The sequence below is a fragment of the Colletotrichum acutatum genome (assembly GCF_030867785.1).
Source record: "Colletotrichum acutatum strain CBS 112980 chromosome Unknown BDZ83scaffold_32, whole genome shotgun sequence".
Lineage (NCBI taxonomy): Eukaryota > Fungi > Ascomycota > Sordariomycetes > Glomerellales > Glomerellaceae > Colletotrichum > Colletotrichum acutatum.
In genome coordinates, this window is record NW_026849026.1 from 316,091 (window position 1) to 328,271 (window position 12,181).

At 53.4% G+C, this 12,181-nt stretch overlaps 4 protein-coding genes across 4 annotated transcripts; 2 read left to right on the forward strand and 2 right to left on the reverse strand.

Annotated features, from left to right (window-relative positions):
• The first annotated feature begins 2,057 nt into the window (after nucleotides 1-2,057).
• Nucleotides 2,058-4,032, forward strand: BDZ83DRAFT_260364 (aspartic peptidase domain-containing protein). Its single transcript, XM_060501991.1, has 2 exons — nucleotides 2,058-3,178; nucleotides 3,256-4,032. Exons 1-2 carry the CDS (start codon nucleotides 2,443-2,445, stop codon nucleotides 3,747-3,749), a joined length of 1,230 nt encoding a protein of 409 aa, XP_060366564.1. The 5' UTR covers nucleotides 2,058-2,442; the 3' UTR covers nucleotides 3,750-4,032.
• Nucleotides 4,033-5,166: 1,134 nt separating this feature from the next.
• On the reverse strand, nucleotides 5,167-6,710 carry BDZ83DRAFT_750875 (uncharacterized protein; the record flags this gene model as incomplete). Its single annotated transcript, XM_060513978.1, has 3 exons — nucleotides 5,167-5,492; nucleotides 5,571-6,259; nucleotides 6,349-6,710. The coding sequence occupies 3 exons, from the start codon at nucleotides 6,708-6,710 to the stop codon at nucleotides 5,167-5,169; spliced, it is 1,377 nt and encodes a 458-aa protein (XP_060366565.1).
• Nucleotides 6,711-7,512: 802 nt separating this feature from the next.
• On the reverse strand, nucleotides 7,513-8,268 carry BDZ83DRAFT_616115 (uncharacterized protein). The gene has a single exon (XM_060507949.1). The coding sequence runs from the start codon at nucleotides 8,206-8,208 to the stop codon at nucleotides 7,870-7,872; it is 339 nt and encodes a 112-aa protein (XP_060366566.1). The 5' UTR covers nucleotides 8,209-8,268; the 3' UTR covers nucleotides 7,513-7,869.
• A 1,756-nt stretch (nucleotides 8,269-10,024) lies between these two features.
• BDZ83DRAFT_750876 (general substrate transporter) lies at nucleotides 10,025-11,778 on the forward strand (the record flags this gene model as incomplete). Its single annotated transcript, XM_060513979.1, has 3 exons — nucleotides 10,025-10,206; nucleotides 10,271-11,479; nucleotides 11,541-11,778. The coding sequence occupies 3 exons, from the start codon at nucleotides 10,025-10,027 to the stop codon at nucleotides 11,776-11,778; spliced, it is 1,629 nt and encodes a 542-aa protein (XP_060366567.1).
• Nucleotides 11,779-12,181: the final 403 nt, after the last annotated feature.

Here is a 12,181-nt window from a genome sequence, read left to right on the forward strand (position 1 = left end):
TGAATCACTGATTGATGATCCCTTTTCTCCCATTTGCCTCTTTTTTCTTTTCTTCTTTGTTATGGTGTGTAACCTATCACGGATACTACTGCTGCTATGATTCTCTCATCTCTTATCTCTCTCATAGTATGGAGACCGGCTGAGTCGGCATCGCTTTTGGGCCGTTGTTGAGGCGATTCTCGGGGCTATCTTCAGCTCATTGAACCCCTCTCTCGCCTCATCGACGGCGATGACGACAAAGTGCTCGGAGACATAGATCAAATGAGGAATGTGAGAAGAGGTTCTCTCTCAAAAAGTCTCACGGGCGCAATTAAGAAACAAGCTGGAAGACGGATAGTGTAGTCGGCCCCAAAACCAATACGCGCGAACTTTTGCAAAGGTAACCCCAGTCGCCTGCTGAGTCGCCAAATCCGCGAGGTCCCAGTCTCTATTGAGAAGTTGAATGCAACGGGAACAGGGTCCAGGCCGGAATAGCCGCAGCACGTCATGACAGGTCAACGCCTCTCTCAGTCTCATTCACTCGCAAAGTCGGGTGATTTCACTCACAAGTCACAAAACTCACTTTCATTCACTCACTCACTCATCGCCTGGTCGGCAAGGCAAGGTAGTAGTTGGGGCCACAGGGCAGCATCGCCAAGAAACATCGCCAAGATGGCATCAAACAGCCGAAACCCGCTCAGCTGGATCCCGCGTTGACACAGAGAATATGCAAAGAGACAATGGAGTCGCGGCGGCAAGCGGCGTGATCCCCCCCTTCAACCCCCCTGTCCTGTCTGTTCCGCTTCGCTTCAGCCTTCATGACCCTCTTTCTCCTCCACCTCCCCCCTTGGGATTCTTCCCCTCCAAGAACCTAGAAAACTCTCTTGTCTTCCTTCCCGTCTTGGCCTCGATCTCGTACCTGCTGCGGCCCCAGACTGGGCATTTTCTGGGCAGGCATGGAATGAAGCAATGCTCCCAGGGGATCGAGCAATCGAAGGGTTCGCAAGGTCGCAATCGCCAACCTCTGGGCGCGCATGCGGGATTGCGGGTGGGGACTTGGCGGTAAAGCTTGTTTCCATGTGCCGAGGCGCATCAAGAGCCAAGAAGACCAATGGTAGAGACGGGATGGTTGTAGGTTCGCCGTCAGAACACCACCACCACGCCGCCGCAAAGCATGGGTTCGCCTGCTTGCTGTCTCGACGTACCAGCCAAACCCTCGACCTTTCTCGGAGCTCCAGCGGTCTTGGACCGTAATGTGGCCTGGCTGACTCCCGGAGCCATGTCCCGGAAAGGTAGGTGCTTTCAACGTCGACTCGAGAACGAGGGACCACTCTACCACACGGCACCACTCAAGACCGGCACCGGGGCTATCGCGAGGGTGGATGGATCATGGAGTGATGGACCAGAATCAGATCGCTTTAGACGAGAATGCCTCGTTTCGCCTCTGGATTGGTTGGTCCCGCCCTCCGCCGGCGCTCCTCTCCCCGCCGCGGACCACCCTCCATCAGCTCGGCTCCATTCATATCATCTGCTTTTGGTGCCTTGCTGCTTTGTTTTCTTGGCCTTATTCCCCTTTTCACTCATCTCAACTTCCGGCCTTGGATCCAAGAGCGGAGGACGGCGGTGCGTCGATACTCGACAAACAAGCGTCGACTGGTTCGACCCTTTTTTCGACCTGCTCTTTTTCATCTAGTCTACAGCTGCTGGGGACTTTGTGCCAGTGACAAGCTTTGGTCAAAAGTTCCCATAACCCTTCCCAACCCCTGGCCGGGAATAGGCTGGTCCTTGAGATGGGGGTTCCATCTTCCACCATTCCATGAGCTCCATGGCGGAGAGACAGATGGAGCTACGACCTTAGTTGAAGAGCTCTAGAGACTAGAGTCTATCAGTCCCCTGTTCGAGACTAGCCTGCCCGTTGATGGCTGCCGCAAGTAGTCAACTGCTTGTTGTTCCTCCTTGGTGATCTACACACTACCGACTACCGTCCCTTCTCATCAAATCTAGCCCCTCTGTTCTCTCGAATCATGATGCGCAGTACCATCGTCCTTGTCGGCGCGATATGGAGTCGCGACAGGCAGCCTTGCTATTGCACGATGCTCCCTCTTGGAAGGTGGTATTCCCCCACGGCTAGCTTGTGCCGCACACCATGATGGCCCTCCTTCACGAACTCCCCCCTGCCTGTTATTGTTGGCCTTGACATATCCAGAGCCCGTGATGTTGGCAAGGACTGCGAGTAATGTCGCCATGATCCATCCTATCGCCCCGACTTGCCATCCCCGGTCACAGAGTCCAAACACCATCTTCATAGACTGGACGATGACGATATAAACCATCCCATCTCCCCGTTAATCATCCCATCTCTTCTCCTCATCCTCATCGGTCATCTCCCAGTCCTCCTCCTTGGTCCTCATATCCTCTTCTCTGCTCCCTTCTCCGGCATCATTAGCTTTCAGTCATCTCACAATGACTGGCTCTTCCTTCGTCTCGGCCCTCACGGCCGGCCTTGCCCTGGCCTCCTCCGTCGCCGCCCTCCCCGCCGGTGCCCAGCAGGAGAGAGGCTTCACCGTCGAGCAGATCAAGAACCCCCGCTACGTCCGTTCCGGTCCCCTCGCTCTCGCCAAGGCCTACCGCAAGTACAAGGCTCCTCTCCCCGCCGACCTCGCTGCCGTTGTCGCCAACATCAGCTCTGCCGGCCTCGTCGAGCGTGCCACCGGCAGTGTCGCCGCCAACCCCCAGGAGTACGATGTTGAGTACCTGAGCCCCGTCCAGATCGGTACCCCGGCCCAGACCCTCAACCTCGACTTCGATACCGGTTCCTCTGACTTGTGGGTCTTCTCGACCTCCACCCCGGCCAGCCAGCGCAACGGCCAGACCGTCTACGACCCCTCCAAGTCCACCACCGCCTCCCGCCTTTCTGGCGCCACCTGGTCCATCTCCTACGGTGATGGCTCCAGCTCCAGCGGTATTGTCTACAAGGACACCGTCACCGTCGGTGGTCTGACCGTCACCGGCCAGGCCGTCGAGGCTGCCTCCACCGTCTCGGACTCCTTCACCTCCGAGAGCGACCTGGACGGTCTCCTTGGTCTCGGCTTCAGCAACATCAACACTGTTTCGCCCACCCAGCAGACCACCTTCTTCGACACTGCCAAGTCAAAGTTGGACTCTTTCCTCTTCACTGCTGACCTGAAGCACGGCAAGGGTAAGTACTCGCTCACATTATCAGTAGATGTGACATTATAAGATGGAACAATGGATACTAACACACTCAACTTATAGCCGGCAAGTACAACTTCGGTTACATTGACAGCACCGCCTACACCGGTGCCATCACCTACACCTCCGTCAACTCCGCCAACGGATGGTGGCAGTTCACCTCCTCCGGCTACCAGGTCGGCTCCGCCAGCTTCGTCTCCAGCTCCGTCACCGGTATTGCTGACACCGGCACCACCCTTCTCCTCCTTCCCCAGGCCATCGTCACCGCCTACTACGCCAAGATCACCGGTGCCAAGTACGACTCTTCCCAGGGTGGTTACACTTTCCCCTGCAGCGCTACCGTCCCTTCTTTCACCTTCGGCGTCGGCACCGCTCGCATCACCATCCCCGCCACCTACATGAACTACGCTCCCATCAGCACCTCCACCTGCTTCGGTGGCCTTCAGAGCAACGCCGGCATTGGCATCTCCATCTACGGTGACATTGCCCTCAAGGCTGCCTTTGTTGTCTTCAACGGCAGCACCAAGCAGCTTGGCTGGGCCGCCAAGACTCTCTAAATGCTTAGAGAGCGCAGCTTTGAAAAGCAGAAATAGAAGAGAGAGATGGACGATTCAGCGAACATGGAGCCCGGGTAATCTGGATGTGAGGACTGGACCAGGGAAAGAGAACTAAGGGTTGTTTGTTGGACCGTTCATCAGGACAATCCAAGTGACAACTTAGTCACTACTTCTTATACATAATTCTTATTCGTAGCATATTGGCGGACATTTATGAGCGATGATGGCGGGAATATAGTTGCATTGTCTATATCAAATACCAAGACTCAGCATGTGAAAGACGATGAGATCTGACCCACCCCTTTTCCGTGTGCACCGTTGATAGTGGCCTTTTCCGTACAAGTGAATCGTTTATGAATTAGTATCGCTTCTTATTGAGCCTTTTTCCGAAGTGCCAAGAGTTGAGTCTTCCCCCTAGACGCGTCGTGTTTGGACCGCTAAAATGCACTTGGGAGTCGTCCTCCACAGTTACAGCTCGACTCATCCCGCACTCTCGCATCTGAAATTTTCATTCCTCCAATACAAACCATGTTAAAATATGAAGGGTTCCTTGGCATGCGGCAAGCCATCTGGTTTACGCCAAGGTCCTAGCATCTCTTCTGCCCAGGCCCTAGAATCTGCCCAGAGCGGCGCGGCCACCCGGCGCGCTTCGTTGCTCTGGGCGTTGGGCAAAGAACCAAGGCAGGGAATGTGGGATTGAAAGAACACCGGCTCTTCTCGGGCTCAAGATACCGAGGTGCAGAGGGTGGCTGACGAGAAGGGGGAGGGATGGTTGGCATCGGTGGATAGTTTTGAGGCAGGGCTGCTATGCCAAGGGAAACGAACCGGGGGAGGTAGGTTAGTTGATGAACTTGGCGAGGAGGAATGATTCCGCAGTGGGCGAAACTCTGCGCGGGAACGTCCTTTCCTCATCTCCTTGATCATCGCAACGGAACAAGCTTCATCACAATCAGAGCCATGCCTCTCATCTTTCTGAGGATCAAAGTCCTCCAATGAGATGGGGAATTCGGGGCAAAATACGACACAGTGAGTTTTTGCGATGACTCTTGGCACAACTCTGAAATGAGGGTCGAATATCCACTATATGATGATCACTAGGGAGCTCTATTTCATCTACAGTATCTAATTTTGTGTTGGACGCCGGAGATGGAACTTTGGCACTCCGAGGTTGGATTCACTATGACCATGACCTCCCTCGCCGCCCGATGGTCTCCCGCTGTCTACGCAGGACCCGTCAATTCCGGGGACTAGAGGCAATATCCCGCCATTCCATTAATGGGGTGGTATCTGCCACGGACTTTCCGGGGAGGTGATGGGCGGCAACCTGCCGCTCACCACCTAGAACTGGCCAATCGCGCTTTCTAGATGCGCATATCGAGACCATCCCTTCAACAAGTCTGGCTCATCTGCCTCTTTGTCACCGCATACTGTGCTGCACCTGAAAGTCGAGAACAACAACTCGGCGATCTTCGGATGAGGTCGCCGACTCAATAATGGCAAAGATGGACAAAACATCTTCCTCCTCGAGCCTTTTGACATCCACGAGCGGCTCGCCTATGAAGCCAATACCATTCCAGATCTCTACTGACTCAGCGTAGTCCTTTGCTTTTGGTGACCTGAGAATACGAAGAGATGAATTGGTCGGGTTGGGAAGGATCAGGAAGAGGTCACCAGTTTTGCTGATGGCTAGACGGCCGCGTCGAGGACTCGGTACCGGCCCAATGGCATGCTGAGTCCATCTTCCTGCTCAATGAATCTCGTTAGCTGAGAACATATTGTGACAATCAAACCTACAGGAAAGACCGGGTGTCATCATCGTACCATCGGGACATCGATAGTAATGCTTCCATAGATTCTCTGCATCCATCGTGTCGCGGTTGAGAACATGCACCCCGCCGTCCTGATCGACTGCCTGAGCCTCTTGGTTTGTCAATCCTCGCCCCTTGGGAATATCAAAGGCAACGAGGCCGGAGCAATCAGGTGTAATTGAGCCTCTATCTCTCAACGAAGCAATCGTCTTATCTTGCCCGTTCTTCCATGTATAACCCCCGTCGTCGCTGTAAGCATAACAGATGCTATAGTTATTTTCGGCGCCATTGGGCCCGGCTTGTTGCTTATGTTTCGTATCGAGAGGGTCGTCCCATCCGTCGTAATGTACGAAACCGCGATACACCCATGTAAGATGTAGCTTACCATCACGGTAGTCCATGCCATGAACGTATGGGTTATTCTGGATGCCCTTAAGGTGTTTCCCAGCATACTCGTACAGGCCGGTTTCGGCATGGTATATGTATAATAGGTCGTCACCAAGACCGGCTTTGCCATTCCTTATGGAGAAGAACATATTATCGCCCAAGGTGCCAAAACGTGGGTAGGTTACGTAGCCGAAACTTTTATGAGGTTGGGGAATGCCGGGAACGTGATCTAGAGTCGGAGTGAAGACGTCTTTGCTCCATCGGGATCGTTCTGGATCACTGGCTATGCCTTTGATGGAGTGTCTATACCTCAAGCTTGGGAATCTGTTAGCGACGCTGGTTTCTTTCCAATGATCATGCAACTCCAAGCTATCGCATGAAATAAGAATGAAAAGCAATCTTACATGTCACAGTGATGGTCGTAAGATAAGTGAATGGTGCCATCGCCCGGGCAGATGCCCATCTGCACGGTATTATGGCCATCATCAGTGGTCTGGTGATAATCGTCGAAAATTATCGTTTGCCACTCAGAGTTGGGTAGTTTACGCCGAGCCAAGCAGACGAAGAGAGGTTCAAGCTGAGTAGTTTCCTCTAGATTTGAGGAAGAACAGCTACTGTAGAACACAGCATATTGCCAACCCTTGAAGGAGATGATTGCGTCCTGTTGGAATGCATTCCCGTTGAGAACGCATTCGCGGTGAGCCGGGTCCCGGCCCAACACAGTGACCACGGGGGCTTGTAGACGATGCACCTCGCTGAGTGACATCCCGGCTCATCAGCGCAAACAGGTCAGGGACAAGCAAAAGCAGGGGGGGCTTGGTTTGAGCTGAATTATCTTGGCGTTGAATGTGAGAGGTGGCACAGAAATGCGCGGGCTTGGTGTGGCATGATCGAGGCAACGGGAGTGAAAGGGGAAACGCAGAGGCTCTTGAAGTGGCTTGCATATGCTTTCAACGTCTGGTCTTGGAGGGCGAAATTCTTCCGTCCTGTCTCTACACGAGACTCGTTCGCGATAACGATACAGCGACGCGCCGATATTGTATCGAGAATGTAGAACTAGATCAAAAGCCCTCCGATAGTTCACGAACTAGCATAACTTCAGAGTCCAGTTAGGGAACTCTCATCAAGTCTGAAGGCCACGAGGCAGCCGTGGCGGATGTGCAGCCGAGTCCCATAGCCCTGGGCTGCGACTGTACGGCACATGCCGAACTATTGGTTCATGGATAGCTACAGCTGTAAAAGATGCGCCAACACAAGCAGTGCAGGGCGTGACAGGTCTAGCAGGGCCCGAGGACTCGGGTCCGGAACCAGACAGACATGAAGGGGAAGGATTAGTATGTGACATCGCATGATGTTGGCCAAAGACGACTGGAGTGGCTCACTTAGCGCCTGGTGTCTTGAACATATCTGGACTATCTACAGATGCATGTACTTTTTTTTTTCTTTTGACGAATAAGAAGTTGAACCAACTATCAAATACGAGAGTGACTCAACGTACGTACCAGAGAAAGATTGAAAAGCTTCGAAAATAGAGTGTTGGCAGAATCAGACTAGAAAGATCCGGTCCTTCAGGTCAGAAACGCGGATTAATTTTTCCGTCAAATGAATGGGCTTCGTGACTTGGTGCCAAGCCTTAGGATTCAACGCCACAAAGTCGGGGTGGTGTCGCGAGAGATGGAAATGGCCGTTGGAACTCCAGACTCAAATTGTGTTTGGCGGGGGGTTCGTCGAATCACGATCTATCTTACGGATACCTTGGCTGGAATGGTTGTCAAGGTCATCGAAGAAGTGCCAGATCGAGTCTGAGTTGGGAAAGCCATCGAGACAGATGTCCAAGAAGAGTCTAGACTGTGCCTTCGCTGATTGAAGGCATCTACGAACGAGCTTAGTCTAGCTATGGTCAAGCGTCAACCGAGAGGCGCGATCTACTTTGATGGAGTCATTCTTCGTCTTTTGACAGAGTCGATACCGATGCTACTCGTTGACTTGCTGACGGTCTGTTCGGCCATGAGGTGGTTCATATGTGTCTGTGCCACTTCACCCACCTCCTCAGGCTCCTCTTGACGACCCCCGCGGTCTCCAACACGTCTCCACGTCTCCATCCCCATTTCTCCTACCCGCGCCCTTACTCCGCAAAATCCACCGTACGGGGATGGGTCGACAAATGGGCTACCGGTTGGAGCAGAAACCGGTCCGGGACGTGGGATGAAAGGTGTGGGTGGGAGGCGCCGGAACCAAGTTGGTTCTACGAAGTACCTACTCATCAACAGACTGCCTACTCAACTATTGACTGGTTGTCAGAGACTCTTTGGCTCTTGGTGTTTGTGTTCCTGTAACCCTGTACGGATACATCGTCTCATGCCCGAACTTCCCTGTCAGCGCATACGCAGTGAAGAAGAGACTAAACCAAGTCCAGCGCACTAAACAACTATTCCCTGGTCTACACTCTATTTGTACAGCCAGTCATGGCAGTCTAACTCTATGGCCCACGCTCTTATTTCTTTGCCTTTTTGCCTCGTCCCTCTTTCTCCACCTTCGCCAGTAGCCTAAATACTGTGATGGGGAAGACAACCAGAGACGCATCTTCCAGCAAATCACGCGCCATGTTCGTTGCAAGGAGTGGTCCACATTTCGGCGTCGGAAACCACAACGAGAATAGCCACAGCTCGGAGAGCCGTTCGTCCTAGCAAGCATACAGATACCTTATTCTTGCTCCGCTGTGCATATCCCGGGGCACCTGGGGAAGGACGGGACTCTCCTCTGGGGCCCCAGAGAGCCACGTCTATTACTATTAAGCTTGAGCTGTTAGCATACGCCTCCAATCTGCAGTCAGCGGGCATCTTGTTTCTGTTCTTGCTATGGTGAAGAATCCAAGGCATCTGGGAGTCAACCTGGGGGACAGGGTCATCCATTTCTTAATCTCATTGCCTTCACACCAAAACCAAGCGACCCCACCTCCCTTGTCAAGTTCACGGTTTGTATAGGTAGATGAACCGTGAGAACCATACTGACAGCCCCGACGACCTTAAGACCATCAAGTATCCGTACAGTAGGTAGGATGCGCACGTGTATACTTCGATCTTTCATCGAAGTCCCCATGGCTGCGGTGTTGGTCTCCCCTTAGCTCGCACACTCGTACCCGAGCCATCGTTCCTGTCGTCCATCTGACTAGAGTGCCATCCGTTCTGCCTTTAGCCTGCCAAGCCTAGTCTCTGAGACTAGCCCAGCCATGCCATGCTTGTTGCTACATCACATCCGGCCACCTCGACGGTCGACCACCACTACCACCACCACAGTTACCACACACCCCCAAGATGTATCCCACCCTTTGCCGGAAGCCTCCAATTGCACGACCTGGTCGGCTGATCGCAAAACCGAATAGGTCCCCCTCTCCCAAGCCAAGAGCCAAGCCGTTCCTCTGCCGCCCCCATCGGTCCAGCACCATCGGGCTGCCCTCTCCGTCCCCTCTGAATGGCGGAAAAATCTCATGGACAATTCCCCGTCCGTCTTGGTACTCGTTGAGGCTCGGTTTTCTGGGGTTTGAAGGCACAGATGAGCGGACGAACGAGCTACACTAGACAAGATAGGATTGCAGCAGGGGTTCTTTGGGTTCTGGACGGGCTGGGAGACGCACAGAATCGATTGCGACCATGGCTCTCCGGACAGTTACTCCTCACCAGCACCTCCAATCCCCCTTTCCCCACGTTACTTCTTGCTACATGTGAGATGGCAAATTGCTGACTATTCTGGCAGTGAGGGGTCCCCGGGTTTCCATCCATCTGGGGAAAAGACGAGGGTCCTGATCAGCAAAAAAGGGAAAACACCATTAGAGATTTCCGATATATCAGGGCCGCCAGCCCACACCCTCTAACCCTCGTTTTCTTCTCTTCGTCGCTCCGTCTCCTCATTCAGTCTTCAGCCCATCACCCATCCCTCCTCACATCTTGAGCCGACTCCCCTTGGCTCGAGACTCAACCATCACAGGGTGTCGTGTCACATCGGCCAACAGCCATTCAACTGCGATAGCAACACCAACCCCGCCAGAGCCTGGCCGTGTTGTAGAGAAACCAACCGCCCAACATGACGACAATGCAAAAGATTCTCAAGAAGATCGTCCACAATGAGTCCATGGAGACGGACCCCGCAGAGATCTACGGCTGGAGAGTCTTCGCACTCGCCGCCTCTGCCTGCTTCGGCGCCATGTCATTCGGCTGGGATAGTTCCGTCATTGGTGGTGTCGTTGTCATGGAGCCCTTTAAGAAGTGAGTGACGACCACAAAAGCACAATTCATCAAGTATCAGCAAAACTGACTTATCCACCCATAGCGACTACGGACTCAAGGATGCCAACCCCGTAGAAACCGCCAACTTGACTGGTAACATTGTGTCCACTCTTCAAGCCGGATGCTTGGTCGGTGCTCTTCTCGCCTCCCCCATGACGGACCGATTTGGTCGCAAGTGGTGTCTCGTTACTGTCGCTGCCATCATCCTCGTCGGCGTTGTCCTCCAGGCTGTCTCTTCCGGTAGAATCGCTGCCATCTTCGTCGGTCGCTTCATCGCAGGTCTCGGTGTCGGCGGTGCCTCTTCCATCAACCCTCTCTACGTCTCCGAAAACGCGCCTCGTGCCATCCGTGGTCTCCTCACTGGCATGTACCAACTATTCATCGTCACAGGAGGTATGATTGCCTTCTGGATCAACTACGGCGCCGAGGTCAACTTGACGGGAAAGACCATGTACATCTTCCCTCTCGCCATCCAGGGCCTGCCCAGTCTGATGCTTCTCATCTGCATGCTCTTCTGCAACGAATCTCCCAGATGGCTGGCCCGCCAGGACAAGTGGGAAGAAGCCAAGAAGATTCTCTCCACCCTTCGCAACCTGCCCGAAAACCACCCCTACCTCGAAGATGAGTTCCAGGAGATTGTTGACCAGCTCCAACATGAGAGACAGCTCATTGGCAACGCCACCTTCAAGAACCTGCAAAAGGAGATGTGGACCATCAAGGGCAACCGCAACCGTGCTCTCATCTCCATCTTCCTCATGATCTGCCAGCAAATGACGGGAACCAACGCTATCAACACTTACGCCCCTACCATCTTCAAGAACCTCGGTGTCACCGGTCGCTCCACGCCTCTTCTGTCAACTGGTGTCTACGGAATCGTCAAGGTTCTTGCCTGCATCTGCTTCTTGCTCTTCATGGCCGACTCTCTTGGCCGTCGTCGCTCGCTTCTCTGGACGTCAATCGCCCAAGGCTGCTGCATGTTCTACATTGGTCTCTACGTCCGCATCTCCCCGCCCATTGCCGGACAGCCTGTGCCAGGTGCTGGCTACATGGCTCTAGTCGCCATCTTCCTGTTCGCCGCATTCTTCCAATTTGGTTGGGGTCCGGCCTGCTGGATTTACGCCTCTGAAATCCCGGCAGCTCGTCTTCGTTCCCAGAATGTCGCTCTTGCTGCCGCCACCCAGTGGCTCTTCAACCTCATCGTTGCCCGTACTGTCCCTAACATGCTGGCTACTGTCGGTGATCACGGCTACGGGTAAGAGAATTGCTGCTCATACTTCTTTCATCAGATTGACATCCAGCTAACATTGTGACAGAACCTACCTCATCTTCGGAAGCTTCTGTTTCTCCATGTTCTTCTTCGTCTGGTTCTTCGTCCCCGAGACCAAGGGTATCTCCCTCGAGCACATGGATGCTCTGTTCGGTGTCACCGATTACGATTCTGACAAGAACTTGAACCACGACAACGTGAGCGAGACCAAGGGCTCCCCGGCCGAGATTCAGGTCGAGTCTACCAACCCCGCCCACGCCCACGTCCGCAAGGAGTCGGCCTAGGCGGTCATGTTCGGAAGGAGACATGATGATTTGATTTGTAAGGAGATGCCATAATGTCAAATGACGGAAAGTTGCAAGCGGATTTGATCTTAGATGAGATTTAGAAAGGGGTTGAAATGCGTAATGGGAAGTGACCCTTACGCACCTAGTTGTGCCATTTGATACCAATCTTTTGAGACCAAAGCCACACACGGCAAAGGCCTATGATCATAACTTGACAAAATTTTGAATTCACCATAATGCTTACTCGCCAAGTGAATTCCACAGCCAGGCCTTACAAGCCCTAGGCTGCGAGCGATAGTCCTTAACATTCACGAGATGCCATATAAGTCTAGGTTCTGCCCTGCTTCCCCTAGATGACATTCGGCCTCCACTCTATAGGTATTTGGTGTTATTTCATTGT